Raw genomic sequence first — 21,633 nt, 5'->3', positions numbered from 1 at the left:
TAGATTTTCTGCAGATTTTTTCTTCAGATTTGCCAAAACCATAAAATATTAGGTCAAACCTTAGGAGTTTCAATGTGTATGCAATCAGGCAGGCCCTTCTACTACAAGGTTTTGGTAAATCTGAAGACAACAATCTGCAGAAAATCTAATAGTGTGTATGGGGCTTTAGACATGCATATCCCGTTTGTAGACGAGTTGGGCAGGAAGGGACAACACAGCATGAATGAACACAATGAGAATGGTGTCATGGCTCCCCCGGAGCGGATTGGTCAGACTGTCAGTGCTGTAGTCCGGCTATGACAGTGGATGCAGAGTGACAGATGAGCGGAGCTGGGCACAGCGCTGGAGGGGGGCGGGGGAAGAGGAGAAGAATAGGGGGCGTGACTGGGGGAGCGAGAGAGAGGAGGTGATTGGAGCATGCGCGGCGGAGTAGCACTGAGCCCCACGCGGCTGCTCCCTGGATGCTGCTGACCGGGTTGTTCTCAGTGCTGACAGTCGGCTGCCTGGGAGAGGAGGAGAGAGAGGCAGAGCGGGGACACCTCCAGGACCAGGTCCAGTACCAGGACCAGCAGCGGCGCCCCTCTCACCTCCCCTCAGCATCCCTCCTCCTGTGCACACCAGGACGAGCTGGTCCTCTGCAGTAGCCTCCAGCATGGGTTAGGAGGCTGGGAGCGCACAGGGCAGGGCGGCTGCTGCTTTCCAGGCATGGAGTACGGCGGGCTCTGATCTCCGGAGAGCCCAGACAAAGGAGCCGTGTGCAGGAGCCGTACAGCCCGGGCTCAGTACAGGAGACATGATCGCTGAGGTGCTGAGCAGTGCCCTGGGGCTCGTCCTGTATCTCAACACCCTGGACGCTGATTTCTGCTATGATGACAGGTAGGAGCAAACTTTTCCTTCATCCCTACACTTAGCGTACAGCGACTTTCCATCCTCGTCATCCTCATCCTCCGCTTCACCCGCTCTGATCAGCATCGCATGGGAAGCCCCTTTCCTCTGGACTCTCCTAGGATCACACACAGCAACTTTGGATCTAAGAAACTTGTTAGATCACTTACAAACTTTGTCACTGAAAGTAAAAAGCATCCCTACTCAAAGTGACATGTCATAGGAAAAGTATGGGGGTGCCATCGATGTCCTCTCATTCATTCCTCCCTGGCTGTCATGCCCATGTTTTGGTTTCAATGCCTTCTGAGTTCTTTTATTTAAAACGAATAATAAAGCGATCTGACTTTATAACAGAAATGCCATAGCATTATTACTTAAAGTGACTATCATGGGAAAAGTATGGGGGGTGCCATTGATGTCCTCTCCTTAATTCCCCCGACTGTCATGCCCATGTTTTGGCTTCAATACATCATGTGTCTGACTCAAAATGAATGGCAAGACGTTATGACTTTATTTCAGATATAAAAAAGCATCTTTACTTAACGTGACTGTCATCAGAAAATTATGGGGGTACCATTGATGTTGTCTCCTTAATTCCCCCTGACTGCCAATGCCATGTTTTGGCTTCAATATATCATGTGCCTTTAACGTAATATGAATGGCAAGACATTATGCATTTGTAGCAGATATGAGAACGCATCTTTACTTAAAGTGACATGTCATCGGAAAAGTATGGGGGGTACAGTTGATGTTTTCTTCTTAATCCCCCCCCCCCCGACTGTCATGCTGATGTTTTAGTTTCAATGCGTTCTGAGTTCTTTTATTTAAAACAAATCATATGACTTTTTTTTATAACAGAAATGACATAGCATTATTACTTAAAGTGACTGTATCATAGGAAAAGTATGGGGGGTGCCATTGACATCCTCTACTTAATTCCCCCTGACTGTCATGCCCATGTTTTGGCTTCAATAAATCACGTGCTTTTGACTTAAAATGAATGGCAAGACGTTATGACTTCGTATCAGATATGAGAAAGCATCTTTACTTAAAGTGACTGTGTCATCAGAAAGGTATGGGGGGGTACCATTGATGTCCTCTCCTTTAATTCCTCCCTGACTGTCATTCTGATGTTTTGGTTTCAATGCTTTCTGAGTTCTTTTATTTAAAATAAATAATAAATCTCCACAACTTTATAACAGAAATGTGAAAGCATCGATACTTAAAGTGACTCTGTCATAAGAAAAGTATGGGGCTGCCATTGATGACCTCTCCTTAATCTGCCTGACTGTTATGCTCATATTTTGACTTCAATGGATCCTGAGTCTTTGACTTAAAACAAATGTCGTCAAGACCTAATTATTTTGTATCAGATATGAAAGTATCATTACTTAGTGACTCGTAAGAAAAGTATGCGGGCTGCCATTGATGACCGCTTATAAGTTCCCTCACTCTTATGCTGAGATTTTGGCTACCATGCTTTCCCAGTCACTGACTTAAAACAAATATATTAGGCAGTAAGGCTCTATAACAGAAATAAGAAATCATCTTCACTTAAAGTGATGTCATAAGGAACATTAATGACCTCCCCCTGACTGTCATGCTGATATTTTGGCTTCAATGCATTCTGAGCCTTTGACTTAAAACAAATGACAAGCCCTTATGATTTTGTATCAGGTATGAGCATCATTACTTATAGTGATGTCATATAGAAAAGTATGGGGGTGCCATTAAGGACCGCTTCAAAGTTCCCTTACTGTCATGCTGTTTTTTTTTATTTATTTTTTTAGCTTCACTAAGTTCTGAGTCTTTGACTTAGATGATGAGGCAATATGAATGTAGAAAAGAAATGAGGAAACATCTTTACTTAAAGTGGCTGTATCATAAGAAAATTATGGGGTCTGCCATTGATGCCCTCTCCTTAACCCCCCACGACAGCCCTGATGTTGGTTTGGCTTCAGTGCTTTCCCAGTTTCTGACATAAACGAATATAGTGACATGGCATTGTGACTTTAGCAAAGAAATGAGAGAGCTTCTTAAAGTGACTGTCATGAGAAGTGTAGGAGGGCCACCATTGATGACCGCTCCTAAGGTTCCCCTGACCGTCATGCTGGGGTTTTGGCTGCAATGCTTTCCCAGTCTTTAACAAATATAGCGACATAGCATTATGACTTTATGACAGAAATGAGTAAGCATCTTTACTTAAAGTGACTCTGCATGAGAAATTTATGAAGGCTGCCATTGATGACCTCTAAGTTCCCCCCCAACTCTATTGATTATGTTTTGGCTTCAATGCTTTCCAGTTTGAGACTTAAAAACAAATATAGTGAGAGGCATTAAGACTTTGTAACATAAATAAGAAATCCTCCTTATTTAAAGTGACTGTGTCATAGTAAATGTATGGGGGCTTCCATTGACAACCTCTCCTTATCCCCCCGACTGTCATGCTGATGTTTTGGGTGCAATGCATCCCGAGTCTTTGACTTAAAACAAATAGCAAACCATTATGACTTTGTATCAGTTAAGAGAAAGCATCTTTACTTAAAACAACTCTGTCTTATTAAAAAGAAAAAAAAAACTATGGGGGCTGCCATTGATGACTTTCCATAAGTTTGCTTACCATTACAGAGAACTTGGAGGTCAGCAATTGCAGCCCGATTTCCCCCCCCCACATCATAATAGCTTTAAATAACACTTTCTCATTTCTGTTACAAAGTTCTATGCCTTCTGATGATATTTGTTTTTGGTCAGAAACTTGGAAGTCATTGAAGCCAAAATATTAGCAAGATGATATCTTCACTTCAGTGCTTTTTACTACTCCGACTTATGCCAAAATTTGGGGCCAAGGCATTATGACACTCCTTTACAGCCTGGTATATCTAGCAGTAGTTGGTTACGTTCATCTGGACTTGATCTGTAATGTTGATGACGTTTCATGGATTATTCAAGCTGCTTCTTTAGGTCTAAATTTACAGCATGCTTGTTCTGGGACTCGGTGTTGAATCTGGACACAGCCAGATGAATAGCAATTTCAAAACGGCACTAGCAGCGGCAGCTCTATATTTCTATCTTCAGTCACTTTAAATTCCAGTGTTGGCCATTGCTGTGATTCCTGTAATACTCAATGACATCTACTTTAATAGGCAGCGGTGGACTTTTCTGTATATTTAATGATTAATTTTCCTTTTTAACTTTAAATTCCAGCTAACACCCCAATATTGGCGGCTGCTGCTGCTGTGATTCTTATAACGCTCCATGATATAGTGACGGACTTCTCTATATATTTGTTAACTTTTTTGAATTCCAGCCCAATATTATATTATTCCATCATATGTGTAGGCAGTGGTGAACTTACTGTATATAGTGCATAAAAAAAAGTGTATGTGTGTATGTATGTGTGTGTATGTATATGTATATATATATATATATATATATATATATATATATATATATATATATATATATATATATATATATATATATATATTATAAGAATTTTTTTATTACTTTAGATTCAAGTTAACACCCCAATATTGGCTGCTGCTGTGTTCCTTATAATACTCCATGACATCTACTTTAATAGGCAGTGGTGGACTTTTCTGTATATTTAATGGATAATTTTTTTAACTTTAAATTCCAGCTAGCATCCCAATATTGGCTGCTGCTGTGTTTCTTATAATACTCCATGATGTAGTGATGGACTTCTCTATATATTTAAATGTTGCAATTTTTAACTTTAAGTTCCAGCTAAGACCCCAATATTAGCCATTGCTGTGATTCTTGTAATACTCCATGATGTCTAATAGGCAGCAATGGACTCTTCTATATATTTACTTTTTTTTTTTTTTTCTTATATATTGTAGTTTGGTTTACTAAGTAGACCCATTTTGAAGCTGACATAAGCTCCGTGTAGTCATCAGGGAAAGCCCCAATTTGTGTGCTTTTTTTTTTTTTTTGCGGATTTTAATCTGATTACAATTAAGACTGATGCATAATTAAAATATATTAGGGAGAACGGCACGCCTGGCTAAGCCTATTAACCATCCTGTGGAGTTTCATGCTCCATTGAAATTAAACCATCCAAAAAGTGAGCATAGATTTACTCTGACAGCTTTCAGCAGCCTCTCTTTACTGTGGAGAGTGAATGGATCCCCCCGGGTTTGTGTGAGCTGGTAACTGCGGTTTTTGTGACAGGCGATCGGAAAGTGAATTCCTGAGGATGCTACTTAAAGAAGGTGTTTGCATTTAGAATTTACTTCTTGGGCTAATAAGTAGAGAAGAGCCAGAGATCCTATGGGTGGTGCTGGTGGAAGTATTGAGAGGCAGAAAAGATCCAGTGTGCTATGCAGTGTTAAAGTCCACTTGTCACACCCAACTTTATGTCTTAGGGTGTAAAGCTTAACAACTGAGTCATTTGTCAAATGGCAAGAAATGTTTAGCTGTTTCTTATCTCTGATTATGTTCAAGCTTCCACATTCATCAGTCATTGCACAATCATTTTTTTTTCCTGTAGTTACATTCCATGTGTTAACTAATTTGTCTGCTTTGCCTTTAGTTGCTACATGTTGCATATCCCCACAATCGGATTTCACGATTGACCATTTAGAGCAGTCAACAATAACAACATACTTTTGATGTTTTTTTGGTTACTGTATGTTGCTTTTGGATTTCTTGCAGTGCTTGAGGTTGGTGTCGTCCGTTTGTTTTTTTTTTTTTTTAATTGTGTGTATTCTCAACAAGAATCTTTTTTTTTCACACCGTACAGCATGTAAAAACTCATCACAATGTGTTTGTAGTTGCATGTGCACTGATGTGTATTTTCATGAGCATTGTGTTGCGTTACACTGTTTTTATGATGCGTGGGCATGCATTTTCATATCAGTTAAGTGACAGATCCCTGAAAGGGATAAAATAGTAAAAATGTATTTTTTATCTATATTTCAGTTGCATTGCATTAAAATGCAGACAGGTTGCATTTAACAGAACGCACATGTACACAACATTGAGGTGTCAATGGGGCACATAGAAAACCATTACTGTGAGCTTCTCTTGAGCTATGGCAAGCAGCTGCTTACTTTAATTTTTTACATTTTTGTTTGAAATATGCTGTAGTGTAGTTACCTGTGGTGCTGTGGAAAAATGCATTTTCTGCACTGCACCGCAGTGCACATCATACCAACATCGTGGTGTAAACAGGGCACATGGAAGACAATTTTATTTATTTTTTATATGGGGGTTATTTACTAAAGTAACACTGCAAGTGCACTTGTAAGTGCAGTCGCTGTAGATCTAAGGGCGATATGCAAGGAAAATAAAAAAAAAACTGCTTTTTAGCTTGTACATGATTGGATGATAAAATCAGCAGAGCTTACACTCATTTCAGATCTACCCCTTAGATTTAGAGCGACTGCACTTCCAAGTGCACTTTTAGTGCAAAGTGGATATGCATTTCGTAAATAACCCCCCTGTGTGTCTTTGCAGTAACCTGTGTGGAAAAAAAATGTAAGTCATTGTGCATGGTGTGAACAAAGCGCTAAGCCATGCAGATAAAGTACAAGTACAAAAAATCCTGGAGTTTCTTAGGATACATTTACACCAGATATGGTGGGACTGTACTGGCATATGCATCTGACAGTCTCACCGCAAGACATGTGGCCAATTCACACCACTGTGTTGCGGTGGTGTGCGCTGAAAAAAGGTTTTGTTTTTTTCAGTGCAGCACAGTCACCCTACGCCAGGTGATAGAACTCTATAAAATGTAACAGTGTGATATAGTTCATAAAGTTCATCAAAGAAAAGAAAAACGCAAACAGTGGGATGTGCTGGGATTTGTGCATTGGTACTACCTGCACCACAATGCAGACCAACCGCAGTGTCTGGACCCTAAGGACTCATTTACATGGGCGTAATTATCAGTACCAGCATGCAAAGAGCTGCATTTGCCTGCATGGGATGCATAGGAATTCTATGCATCCATGTGCAGCCATTCCCATTCATGTGTATTAGGATGCAGCAGGTGCACAGATGCAGCCGCTGGTCCCAATGCGACAGCAGTGTGGGTGTGTCCCTAAACGTACACTTTGGGACATTTATCCCAATGACTGGCAAATTGCGGCTGTGTCACAATACTGGAGCATGGATCCACAGGACAACTGGGCATTCTGTGAGGGCAAAGACAGCTCTTCCAATGGGTTTGTGGATAGATATGGATGAAGTCTAAGAAATGGAAGATGGCCACCCAAAATACAATTATCCATATCTCAACATAACTGTCTGCGGTGATAAAATACTTTAAAATAACTTCAACAGCAATCTATGTGGAAGTGAAGTTGATGAAAATCATCTATGGAAGTTTTCTTTCTTTCTGTCTCTTTCCAAAAAAGGAAATTATTTCATATTTAATGTGTTTAAAGTGCCCTCTAAGGGATGCAGTGTTCTAATGCATGATGAATATTCATACTGAATTTAATGTATGTGTTTTTTTGTTTAAAAAAAAACCAAAAACTTTATTTTCTGTGCAATAATTAAAAAGCCAGTTGACAATAGAATTACATGTATAGTCTGCTGCATATTCATGGGGCTAGTGGTGCCACTGCGGATTTATTTAAAGCTTGTTTTGTGTGTTGATGAATGATCATTTAAAACAAAACATCTGTAGAAGTAGTTGAAAGAAACACATTAACTTAAATATTGACTGCTTTAGATGTGTGTTTATTTTAAATAATTTAACTTGGATCAAAATGCATCAAAGACAAAACAAAAAAACAGATGATTTTAATGTCTCTTTTTTTATTTTTATTTTTTTATACCTGTTGGTGCTGTTTTTTATAGAATTTCACTTCTCCTTGACGGCTGTAAAAAGATAAAGTGCTTGTGCAACCTTACATATACTAATGGGCAGTCTTCAGTGAAATGTAATCCAACAAGATTCTTATCCATTTCTCTGGATGCAGCACCAAACACATTAAATGATGCTTTTACCAAGGCCTTTTGACCTGACATGATATGGTGATACCCCAGAGCACTGAGTAAGTGTTAACCAATACACAAAATTAACAGCTCTGCTCAAAAGAGCCCAAGACTTCTTATTCTGGCCATGCTGCAAGTGTCTAATTGGAAAATCGCTCTGCAGCCGAATCCCACATTTTTACTGCATTACAATTCATTCGATGTGTTTTCATCAAAAGAGCTGGACTGCTCTGCATGGTTCTGACCGGAGTCACCTTCTTCTGCACATAGTAAAACAGGGGGAGTAATGAAGTGGCCATCTTGGCACTAGTAATTTTTCTATGCATCTCGTGACTTTGTAACAGAAAGTTCCCAGCTGCATGCCAGAAAAGTTATCTATCTATCTCTTTCTCATGAGGTGCGTGTAATATAAATTATATAAATAATTTCACTTGATATCAATAGTGTACCCATGGTCACTTTGCTCATGAGCTTTAAATGCTAACGGTGCCATCTGTCAGTTCACTGCAGCACCCACCTATGTTCTTTGTATGCAGTTTAATTGCGGGCCCGCATCAGCATTATGGTTGCCTTCAAAAGGCCAGTTGTATCTGTAAGTCTATATAAATGTATCTACCCTTCATCTTATTAATTAACTCTGCATTAGATTTTTACTGGTCTAGTAATAACTTCAGCTGTAAAGGGCAGATGCAGACCAGCATGGAGCCCACTCACACTCCTATAGCAGAGTCCGAAAACAAGGGTTGCACGCCACTGGTATCATCCACAAGAACATTTATTGGAAACTGTTTAGACGGAACATGGTATAGTATGGTATAGTGTTTTGTCTCAGCAGTCTCCGATAAAGTTTCTTGTGGATGAGACCAGTGGTATGCGTCCCTCCCTTTCAACTGCAATAGAATTGTATTATAACCAGATGTCCGGGGCACCCCCAACTCTCCTCCTTACATCTGATGTCAAGAGCCCCCCACTATCAAAAATCAAGAGTGGCCTACCCTCCCTTGCATGACAGTGCACTTGCGTTGTGCTACTGCCAGGAAGAAGCTGGGGGCAGAGATTGGAAGCAGAAAGTGCAGGGTCTGGAGAAGGACCAGAGGAGGGTTGGAGTCTGCTGCCAGATTCTGCTGAATGCTGAGACCAGGGGAGGCAGAGATGCGGGGGTGCTGCAGCTGCAAAGAGGTACAGGATCTATAGATTGGCTCATAGAAAAAAAATGTGTCGATTTCTGTATGCACGCTTATCAAATAATGTAGAAAATGGGTGCATGACAGCTATTTTGTTGTATGATTGTGATGCTCTGTTTGTCCATATCCTATCACTTATTTTCTCCTTCCTGCTCCTTGTTGTCCACACCCCCTCAATACCCCACTGTGGCAATAGTGTACATTTTGGAACAATTTTTAAGGAGGATCTTTCTTTCTTTCTTTCTTTCTTTCTTTCTTTCTTTCTTTCTTTCTTTCTTTCTTTCTTTCTTTCTTTCTTTCTTTCTTTCTTTCTTTCTTTCTTTCTTTCTTTCTTTCTTTCTTTCTTTCTTTCTTTCTTTCTTTCTTTCTTTCTTTCTTTCTTTCTTTCATTAAATATGCTTGAATGCCCAGCAAATCCAGAGTTTATTGCATGCCTGGTCTTGTGTATTGTGAGCCTTTCCACTAATTTTGTAACCCAACTCGTGGTAAAGGTGTTATAAAGAAAGTCAGGCTCTTTCTAGTGTCCTCAATCTGTTCTCTAATGTGACTGCTGACCCCCAATAGAGAGAGCGATCCAGTATATTTTGTGTGTTTGAAAGACGGGGGCAAAATAATTAACCACTTGCTTACTGGGCACTTAAACCCCCCTCAGTCCCAGACCAATTTTCAGCTTTCAGCGCTGATGCACTTTGAATGACAATTGCGCGGGCATACAACACTGTACCCAAATGAAATTTTTATCATTTTTTTTTCCACAAATAGAGCTTTCTTTTGGTGGTATTTGGTTACAGCTCGGAGTTTTTATTTTTTGCTAAACAAACAAAAAAAGATGGGAAAAAAAAAAAAAAATCATGTTTTAATAGTTTGTTATAAAATTTTGCAAACGGGTAATTTTTCTCCTTCATTGAAGTGCGCTGATTAGGCGGCACTGATGGCTGCATTGGTGGGCACTGATGGGCTGCATTGGTGGGCACTGATGGGCTGCATTGGTGGGCACTGATGGGCTGCATTGGTGGGCACTGATGGGCTGCATTGGTGGGCACTGATGGGCTGCATTGGTGGGCACTGATGGGCTGCATTGGTGGGCACTGATGGGCTGCACTGGTGGGCACTGATGGGCTGCACTGATAGGCATAGTTAAGGCGGCACTAATAGGCACAGATAAGGCGGCACTGATGGGCAAAGATGGGCACAGATAAGATGGCATGGATAAGTGGCACGGATAAGTGGCACGGATGGGTGGCACGGATGGGCACTGATAGGTACCACTGATAGATGGGACTGATGGGCACTGATAGGTGGCACTGATAGGTGGCTCTGATAGGTGGCACTGCTGGGCACTGATGGGCGGCACTGCTGGGCACTGATGGGCGGCACTGCTGGGCACTGATGGGCGGCACTGGGGTGCAGCACCTTTGAGGCACATTGTGGGCACTGTGGGTGGCACTGCTGGATGGCACTGTGGGTGGCACTGCTGGGGGGCACTTTTATTCAGGATGGCACTGCGGTGGGCAGGTGGGCACTGGCAGGGGGCAAGTGGTCAGCTGTATTGCTGGCCGTGATCGGGACTGATGTCCCGATCACGGCCGCCGGTGATCGGGACTGATGTCCCGATCACGGCCGCCGGTGATCGGGACTGATGTCCCGATCACGGCCGCCGGTGATCGGGACTGATGTCCCGATCACGGCCGCCGGTGATCGGCTTTTTTTTTCTCTCCTCGCGCTGTCAGCGCGAGGAGGAATAATAGTCGATTACCGGCTCCGTTCTATCACATGATCAGCTGTCATTGGCTGACAGCTGATCACGTGATAAGGGGTCGGGATCGACCCCTTACACGGATCGGTGATCAGGCGAGTCTCACGGACTCGCCGATCACAGAGCGCGCCGCGCGCGCCCCTCAGGGCGCGCGCAGGCCGCTCGTACCCGGGACGATGTCAATAGACGTAGTCCCGGAAAAGTAGATCCGCGCTAATGCCGTCATTTGGCAATAGCGCGGATCCCAAGTGGTTAAAATGAGAGGTCCTAGCTAAAAAAAAAATCACTGTTTACGTGGATTGAAATTACTGGAACGCTTACTAATGTGTTCTTGTTCTCACTTTACATTGCTACAGCAAATATCACTGCCCTATAAATCAATAGTAATAATAGTCATTTTTTTGTACAGGGTGATTGATGGATCCTTCCGTGGTTGGGTTTCTCACAAATGAGACACAAAAAATATGTTAAGCGTAAAGTACAAAATAAGGAAACTATCATTTGTCCCAAATGCATCTCGTCCTATCCATCCATAAGTGAATTTTGCAGACTCTGATGATTTGTAATAACACAGGGGAAGCAAGGAGCGGACAGTGTTGGTATTGAGTGCAGCATTATTATCATGTGTTCTCTTGTGAAAATTGCAGATGTTTCAGAACAGTTTATCTGACTTCCAACAAAGTGCAATAGCATACCACATACTGCTTTCATTAAACTCTGGTACTGGTAGAAAAGTGCGGCAGAAATTGTAAGGTTGCAGTAAATTATGCTGCACATCACAGGGAAAACAGCCCAGCATGAATCTCTGAATTTCATCAGTTTGTGACCCCTCTTATCACTGAAGATGTCAAGGGCTATCTGGGGCTTTTGGGATATCTCTTAATTCTTCAAATTGGTGTCTTTACAATCCTCATCTATTGAAAGTTCTGCTTGGAATGAAAGGAATGGCAGTCTACTTTGACTCTACCCCAGTGTGATTGTTTCATGCTGGGAAATAGTTAACTAATAACTATATGAGTGCAGATAATCTCCCCAATGTAAGTACAAAAGGTGACTGGTGACATTGTAGCTGTTCTGTGAAAATGTAACTCAGTAGGGAAAAGCAGAAACTAACAATTTCCTTTTCTACTATCCTGTTGTGCAGCTAGACAGAGTAATGATATTTTCACTTTGTTTAGCTCACTCAGGCTGAAGAGCTAAAGTGTTTTTTTTATTTATTTTTTTTTTTTTTTTTTCTGTAATATTTAAAAAATTTTATTCAAGGATATGCCATCGTATTTTGCGTGCATATAACAGAGATATTCTGTACTATTCAAGATTTAAAATGAGAATCTCAATTCTTTTTGCTTAGAATAAAGATCATGATTCTCGCGGTGTAACATCTTTCACATTATCCCAAAAAATTGGGCTAACTTTACTGTTTTAGTTTCAATTAATTAATTGAAGTGTATATTTTCCCAAAAAACTGTGTTTTTGAAAGACTGCTGCGCAAATATATTATGATATAAAATATTGCAGCGACCACCATTTTATTCTCTAGGGTCTCTGCTAATTTTAGCAATATTCTAGCAATGTAAGCAACAAGTGTCAGAAAAAGGCGTAGTCTTTAAGGGGTTAAACTGACGTCATTTACAGACCGAAGTTCATCCCTTTGATCTAAAAGAACCAAGTGATGCCTTGCATCTCTTCTCGATCGCTCAGCATTGAGGAGTGTTGATAAACATTTGCCGGCTTTTTTATTTTTTGACAAGAGAACGGCTCTGCACTGTTAACATAGAATCAGGGAAATGCTGGATGAAACTCGTGAGGGGGTTGAATCGCGATTGTGATTTTTATTTTTTTTAAGTGATTAATCGTCCAGCTCTAGTGTGTATATAATATATTAACAACAATGTCTCTGGATAAATGTGCATGATGGCCAGCAAGCTGTCCATAGTATCATTAGGCTAGAGCAGGGGTGCCTAGCCAGTGGCCGGGGGGGCCACATGTGGTCCGTGGAGCCCTCTGATGTGGTACGCGACCTCCTGCTCTGGGATGGGGGGGTTGGCAAGCCCAGATTGTGGGTTGCCAACCCGCCATCCCAGAGCATCGGTGTTGTGACTAAAACCACTGGTAGAGCTTCTGTTAAAAAAATTAAAATTAAAAAGTCATTGGTAGAGAAAGCAAGTGGCTGCATAAGCCGATGCTTCATGTATAGCGCCAACTCCTATCACAGGTGGAGTCATAGCTGGTACAACAGCCGGTGATACCTGAATGGATACATTTATTACTTAAATCACAGTGTATATATGGGCATATCTGTTCTGCGGTGGTTACTGGGTTGCTTTCAAACTGATCCGCAGGAGAACGCCTACGGGTTACCTGCACTGAGCCATAGTCTTCTGTTATTACCTGCAAGTTTAGTGCACTTTCAGAAAGTGCACCACACCTGCAGGATATAATAGAAGTCTATGGCAAAGTACAGCTAACTTGCAGGAAAGCCACAAGTGAACTTGTCTGCACCCACTGTGTGGGTAAACCACAGCGCATCAGTGTGAAAACAGCCTTATGCCCTACTGACCCTCCGTTCACCTCTATCGAGCTGCAGATGTAAACATATTTATGCCCATTTACACCCCACCTACCTCCAATCCATCCCCTTCTATCTGGGCAGATGGGATCCAAGGGCCCATAGAGTAGAGTGGGTTGTGTCCGCTCTGCATAGACAGACAGAGTGTACATGGAACTGTCATCATTCTGTTCCACTCATTGTGGCCCGCGACCGGTTACCAAGTCGCTTAAGTGGCCCTCACTCTTCAAAAGGTTGGGCACCCCTGGGCTAGAGCTGCATGGGTGATTTTAATATCTTGTAATGGAGAGATTTAAAGCATAAGGCTGATCACAGACGGAGCAGATTTTTCTTTCCTGCAAACACGGGGTTCCAAGAAAGAAATTGGCTAGATCTTCCCATCAACGCCGATAGGGGAATCCCTGCTGCCAAGCCATTGTTCCCCCCGATGAGGGAGGGGGGGTTTGCATGGAAAACTATACTTACAGTGGCGGCTGGTGCTCAGTATTTGGGGGGGGGGGGCAAACTAACGCCAATATTAAAATGATTTACACACAACATATTTGTCACACAACTGGGGTGGCTCGGGACACTTTTCATGCTTAAAAACGATGGAAATCCATGGGGACAGATGCATGGTTTAGGGGGGGCGGGGCACCCCTAATTTACAGGCCGCCGCTGCATCCATACCCGGAGAAAACAGTGATTATTGATAGTGGCTATAACAGCTTCTAGCGATACTCGCCTGTAAAATCTAGTAGGCTGGTTGTACCTGAGTTGATCAATCAGCTTAGGTACATTCAGCCTTCTCATACATGGTTGAGCTCCTGCTCAACCAGCTTAAGGCTGGGTTCACATTATGTGCAGCTGCGGCTCACAGCAGAGGGTCAGGTGCGTTTCTGTTCACCGTTTCAGGGGCGAATCGTGTCAGAATTTTTGCCTGAATTCAAACCTGAAAAGACACACAGGACTCTTCTGCTGGCTGCCCCAGAGCTCTGTGAACCCAGCCTAAGTTCACCTTTTCACAAAAAAATGAAAAGGTAAAATGACACACTACACCCTCCCAACCCCACCTCAGTGGTCCCCACTGCATTTACCTCCATGGGTGATTAGCTATCATTGCCTGTGCAGCAGTTTGGGGATTTGAAAGCCCCTCTTCTCCCCTACCTTTCCTTAGGACTTCCAGGACAGATCAGTAATTGTAAATGGTCATGCACTGGCACGTGACCACTTTGACCAATCAGAATTGCTCTAAACCATTCCAGAAGCCTTAAGAAAATATGGAGAGGAAGAGTGAAGGTTTCTAATTCCTGTACTGCTGCACTGGCTATGTTGGCAGTGTGACAGCTAATTGATCATGGAGGAAAGTGCTGCATGGACCGGTGGGGAGGGTGAAGGAGGTGCACTTTTAACCATTTGCTGGAAGGCACCTTAACAGGCTAGAGCTACACAGGAGATTTTTAGTAACTCAATCGTGCAATTAATCAGTTGGAGTTGCAAATGATTGCCAAACAAGTGGCTCACATGAGGTAAGCTACACTATTAGCATGTAGTAGTAATCTGTCTTGCATGCTTGCAGAATGTTTAATTCATGTGCAATCCATCAAAGGATGCTACTATACAGTATACCACTTCAAGTATATGGATGCTTGCACAGTGCAAAGTTTTCCAGCGATTGCAACCAGCGCTCAGATTTTCTATCTCTGTATAGAGCACACCCCCAATTTATTTTTTTATTATGAAATTGGTTTTGTGTTGATTTGATATATAGTCACTGTGAGCCAACCCACCACTGAATCCTTCCTATCAAAAGCAGGCCGTACATTCATTAGCCTTTTTAAGGCTAAAACTGAACAATGTCAAAAACAAATGGATATTTTATTTTCATGTTCAAATAGCAGCATAAAAACTCCAGTATAGTATGACTGTGACAATTCAAGCCTAATCTGACTTTTTGCCAGGCCTGGGAATCAATTCCGGGTTAGGCCCTGGAGTCGTGTGGATACTGACAGGCTGGTGATCATTGCACAAGACATTTTATTGGATTGTTTGGGATATTCAGTCATTTATTGTTGTTAACATCCTTATTTCTGCCTGAGATCAATTCAGAAATGCACAAATACATATAATTTGTTTATATGATATCATACGTCAGGACTTGACGAATACCAGGAGCCAGGTAGCTGATGCTCCTTAAAAAGCTGGTACCTAACTTTTCTGTTTAAATTTTTATACTAAAGCTTCAAAGAGATACAGCCATTGTATGACATCAAGTATAACCTGTAGACAAAGCAGGCTCTTGTAGCATTGTATGATAAAATAAATGGTCATATATAGTATAGTCATTAGATGACATCTGAGGGAATTCCAAGAAAAATCACTTTACTTATGTCCAATTCAGAATTACAGTATATGGTTGTTATATCCATGCTGTTTTATATTATAATATAATAATAATAATAACAAAAGCTCAAACAAGCCAAAACAAATGTTCAAAGTGGCCTTGAAGAGCGAGAGTGGTAACTATGCAATAGTAAAGTGATACTAAACACACTGTTTAATTTACATTGTCCCTCCTCTTTCTGTATGTGGTTGATGGCACTGTAATTATTTTAATTAAGAAAAAGATATTTATTTATTTTTGTTTATTTTTTATTTATTTTTTTATCGATTTATATATAGCTGTCACACGATCCCATTCTTTCCCGGCCTGTCTGCAGGGAAACCTCAGCAGGAGGAGCTTCTAGTCCTCTGCTGGTCACATGTTCAAAATAAAAAAAAACAGGCTTTGGTATACAGAGTAAAAATAATATCCAGAAACTGTTTTTTAAATTGTCATATGAATATATTTGAAATCAAATATTTATTTTTGGCAATAACATGGTGTGGGCAGATTTCTGCCAATCACTGGCTGTGTCGTTCCCCCTCCAGCATGTGTCTTTAGAATAAGAGGGAGATGAAGCCTTCATTAATTTACATGCAATATCCTGCCCCCATTGTGTTTGGCTGGTTAGTGGGCATGGAGGATGAGGGGGGGCTATCATTTACCACTGTGTATATGCCCACATGTGTGACTCTATTTTCACATGAGCTCCCCAGATTTGAAAGGTATTAAATGCTCAGCATAGAAACTCATTGAAAACTGAGCATGTGAAGAGCTGCTACCACAGCTCTGCAAAATCCCTAGCTGAATTGAGAACTTGGAGCAAAGGGGGAGTTAGTCGCTATGAGAATTTCTCTGAGTATGAACAGCATGTAATACACCATTTATTGATTAGTTTTTTTTGTTTCTTTATGATTGGGTTTAGTGGCACTTTAATGGTAGGTGCCTAACTTTTGGAGCTGGCTCATACCTAAATAAAATATCCTGTTTGGCTTTAATACCCATATTTGTCCACCTTTTATCATATGTACTACATGGAGAATATAATTGTTGCAGAGTGAACACTTGCATTTGGAGGGTGGTAAAAATAAGCAGTTAAGCTGTATTTTTACCACCCCCTTGATTTTACCCCCCTCCCCCTGCCTGTCCTTAAGCCACAAAGGTGGCAAACAAATGTGTTTACATGCCACTGCAGCAATGCTTTGTGGTTGCAGCAGAAGCCCCCTGTTGCACTCAACTGACATTACTGCCCACCAATGATTCTCATTTCAAGTAAATAGGGCTGGTAGTTGTGACTCAGTGGTTTAGGGTTAAAACTGGTGGGGAGGAGGCGATGTAACACCTCATCCCTACCTGTCGAATGCCCTCTGGAAAGCGATCCCCTGTTGATTGCTCTTCAAAGATTTAGCCCTAAAGTCAAACCATTGCTTACAAAAGGCTGAAAATTCCTTATACCAGGGATATGCAATTAGCGGACCTCCAGCTGGTGCAGAACTACAAGTCCCATAAGGCATAGCAAGACTTTGACAGCCACAAGCATTTCCCCCCCGAGGCAGAGGCATGATGGGACTTGTAGTTTTGCAACAGCTGGAGGTCCGCTAATTGCATATGCCTGCCCTATACCAATGAGACAGTGCTGGTTGTCTCTGCAGCCATTTGATAAAGGAGAAAGAGGAGTGCGTCACATGTTCCCCATTTCCGGACGTACCAGATATGTAGCTTTTCTTTCCTGATCAAAGGAACAGTAAGTATAAGTGGCTGCAGTGGTCAGCACGAAAGCAAACCTGAGCAATTCCTCTGCATGAGCATTTCATAGATACATTTTTTTTTTTTTTTTTAAGATAAGATATATTGTTTGTTACTGTCTGTGTGTGCCGCATATATTATATAGGAAAAAATTAACAACATCTACATTTACGTTGGCTCAATAAATGCTTTAGCCCTGTTGGCAAATAAGTGTGGTGGTGACAATCATCTTAAGAAAGCCCTTTTAAACAAAATTTTTCCACATTTACTCATTTTGAAAGCTCTGAGCTGTTTTCTCTATAGAAAGGTCCTTATTCATAATTGGAATGTATACGGCAAGTTTTGAGTGTAATAAATTAATATAAATGCAGCATTAGCCCACACCTGTTTTCACAACAACTTTTATTAAGGAACTATTTCAGACTTTTTTTTTATTTTACTGGAGTTGCGTTTTAAATAGAAAAAGTTTCCGAACAGTATAAAGTAAATATATAATGTGAAATAATGTCTGTTTATTAGAGAAATATATTTAAAAGGTTAAATGCTCCAAATAAGCCAAGATAAATATTTCTGTAACATGTACTACCATTTTTATATAAGCTCAGCATGCTTATGAATAGCATGGTTTACACATGCTAGAAGCTACATATTCCACATTTATTTAATCTGTTTTCTATATAGTATTCAGTGGTTCTGCTTTTAATGTGCCACAGGCCTATAATATGACCTATGTTCACCACATTCATATTTCCCTTTAAAAAGCTTTATGTGAACCTCCGATATACATTCAGTGGCCAATTGGTTAGGTACACCTGCTTGTTAATGTAAAAGGCCAATCAGTAAATCACGTGCTCCAACTTTGATAAAGCATGCAGACATTGTCAAGAGAGTCAGCTGCTCCACACATCAGAAAACGAATAACGTAAGCAACTTGTATGTAATATTTGTTGGTTGCAACACCTCCTGAAAGTGTCAGTCTCTAGGGATTTCTATGATTAAGAATCCAAACATATTTCTAGTGCATTTTGATGCTTTGGAAGATGTGCTTACTAAAAACTATGCCAAAAAAGCAGCTTGTGAGGTTTTAAAGAAAATAATGTAATGCTTTAAAGAAAATGTCTGCGCACAGTTATGGAAAAGACCAACAAATCTAGAAATAATTCTGTGATTGAAAATGACTTATTGCAGTAACCTGGTCAGAAAGTTTAACAAAAAAAACAAACCGTACACAGTGAGGGAAAACAGCTTTATACCTACCTGTCTTCCGGCCCCCTTTCTGAAATCCTGGAGCCAGTCCTCTTCAACTCCGGGTGTGTTTTAAAAAGCATGCCCCCCCCCCCCCCCACTGGTGGCTTTGGTTCCTTCCAATAACCCCATGTCACTGACGCATTCTGTAGTAAATGGGGCTCAGCAGGAAGTCAACAAGTGCTCAAATAAACAACGCCTTTAGGGGTAGACAAACATCTCTGAATGCACAACATATGAGAACCTCATACCAAGGGCACTTATACCCCCTTTTTGTTTTTTTTTTTGCCCTTATGCTGACCTTACAGTGCCCATCATTCCCTTTGCAGATGTGTACTTACCGAGATCCAATGCAGCCCCCTCTCCCTGGATACGCCTGCACAGCGGCACCCCGTAGAATTCTACCCATCTTCCAGTTGGAGAGAAGCCACATAGACTTCTATTGGGACTCCACTGCTTAGGTATGATCAGGGAGAAGGGATGGAGTGCAGAAGGCCACCCCATGGATAAATCAAGCTCCAGGAAGAAAGAAGATGACCAAAAGAAGACAACTGAGGACTGGAAAAGCATTACCTTTTGCAATGGCTCTCCTTCTTTTTCTTTTTTTTTTTTTTTTTTTTTTTTTTCCGACATGCAGGTGCATTAAAGTGTATACTGTATGTAATATATTTGAGTTTGCTAGTCTTTAGATATAGTGTCTGCATTTTGTTTTTTACTTGATGAACCTACAACATACTTCTTCTGTCCCTGGGAGAAAATGCTATTCTGTATATGGAGGAGCATGGTTGTCACCCTAGGCTGCTCTCCTGATCTGGGCTAGAAACACTTTCACATGTCCTTTTACATTCATTGGGTTAGAGAGGGTTAAAAGCTGGAAAAGCTGATAACATTTATTTAAACTTCAGTTCAATCGACTGGAAAGTAAAGACTCAAGATTGATGGCGAGATCAACAGGTATGTGTTCTGTACCTGCATAAAAAAAAAACAAACGCAATCACTTCATTTAAGGATTGTTTGCTTCTTGGGTTTAGATACCCTTTTATTCATCGGGATGAAGTGGGACTGGATGTATGCAGAATATGTGTGCCGGACAAACCTACAGGGACTGCAGGATGCTATCTAGTGTACCAAAACCCCCATAAAATATTTCCATCATATTTGAAGTTTGCTATTTTGTTCTGATGGTGGTGAGATGTGGTCTACTGCGATTTTTACCACCATTTTACTGTGCTTATGGTGTGTTTTTCATAGGTCATGTGACTCAAAAACATAACATGGGTGTGTTATTGGTGCATTCTTGCTGCGCTTTTAATGCATTTCAACTAACCAAAAATGCAGCAAGTAAGATTTTCACCTCACCTATACAGAAGCGCAACAGACCATTATGAAGACATACATAGAATTTAAAGGGGTACATGTTTCTTAAGCTCTTCTTGCACTAAAGGTGCTAATAATGGTGACAAATTCATATTCATCCATTCATTAAAATTCATGATATTAATTAAAAAGTCGAATGCAATAGAATTATAATATATTAAAAAAAAAAAAAAAACTAGTTTTCGGTTCCGGCTTTCAGCCAAATGCATCCTGCATTTTCGGTTTCGGCACTAAATTTCCATTCGGTGCACCTCCTTGGTGTGTGTTTTTTTTTTTCCCCTGCATGCATTTTTGTATAATGCGAAAGATTTCACATTTCACTGAACTAAATATGAAATAAAGTATCTTTTGTTACAAAGATTTAAACATAAACATTTAGACAACACCTTATAATGTCACAAGGTCTACAGATACCCAATACACCAGACATGAAGGTTGGATTATTGCATATGTAGGTAATTCGTAAATATATTCATATATCTGTATTAGAATATGATCCAACAAATCCTCCATATCAACGCGTTGTGCAAAATGGCTTCCTCAGGACACTAGGGGTAGGTGCTGATACAACATTAAAATATGAGCAAAAAGAAAATTCTAAATATATAGAATAGTAAACCTTTTTTATATGCACAAAAGTATTTAGTTTATATTAATCTTGGAAAGTAACGATGGGCCCTTGATCACAAATATAAGAGGACACCACACATCACAGACACAGACTGCAACTCAAAAGCAGTCTTTCCAAGGACCCGGTTCAGATATTACTGATTGTCAATATATGTGCACACCGCCCCCCCCCCTGATTTGGCAGTGGATACTAAGACGTGTACAGCCTTCACCAGGGCCCAACCACAAATAATTCTGTAATTTAAACAACCTTGTTATAAATATGGTGTCCTAATCCAGAATATATGGGACTAAACCTGAAATATATCTTACAGAGTAAGCTTTGAATATATGGAAAAGGTTGAAAGCTCAGGAACAGTGCAAAAAGAGAGCCTCCAAATTTCAGCCAAAGAAGGAAGAATGGGTGTGTGGAAGTAAACAATATATACCTCCCATGAGTTAATTCATAAAGGAAGTTAATGCATTTGCGCCATTCTCTAATATAGAAGAGGCAAAATGCTATGAAGAAGTGGATTGCTTACCAGAGATATAGGGGCTGATTTACTAAAGGTAAATCCACTCTGCACTGCAAGTGCATTCGGAAGTGCAGTTGCTATAAATCTGAGGGGAAGCTCTGCTAATTTTATCATCCAATCATATACTGTTTATTTTCCTTGCATGTTCCCCTCGGATCTACAGTGACTGCACTTCCGAGTGCACTTGTAGTGCAAAGTGGATTTGCCTTTAATAAATAAACCCCCTATAGTGTGTATCTCTATAGAGTGGTAATCCATCAAGTAAGATTAGCACTTGTCAGTGACTATATAGAAAAAAAAACTATGAAGTAGAAGGTAATATAATATATAAAAAAAAAATCTATAGAAATAACAAAAATAGTAGGATTAGTATCCATATGCTTAATAAACACTAC

The 21,633-nt window shown here is 40.7% G+C and overlaps 1 protein-coding gene across 1 annotated transcript in view; it reads left to right on the top strand.

Annotated features, from left to right (window-relative positions):
- Positions 1 to 411: 411 nt before the first annotated feature.
- Positions 412 to 21,633, top strand: part of TMTC2 (transmembrane O-mannosyltransferase targeting cadherins 2) — a 401,081-nt gene continuing 379,859 nt past the window's right edge. The window contains exon 1 of the mRNA XM_077471877.1: positions 412 to 876. Coding sequence (XP_077328003.1) covers positions 794 to 876 — 83 coding nt within the window. The 5' untranslated portion in view covers positions 412 to 793. The remainder of the gene's footprint in view (positions 877 to 21,633) is intronic.

The sequence above is a fragment of the Lithobates pipiens genome, unplaced genomic scaffold (assembly GCF_037356315.1).
Source record: "Lithobates pipiens isolate NorthernLeopardFrog02 unplaced genomic scaffold, aLitPip1_a1.2 Scaffold_8, whole genome shotgun sequence".
NCBI classification, from domain to species: Eukaryota; Metazoa; Chordata; class Amphibia; order Anura; family Ranidae; genus Lithobates; species Lithobates pipiens.
Note: the sequence above shows the minus strand (reverse complement) of the source record. Positions and strands in the feature narration are given on the sequence as shown.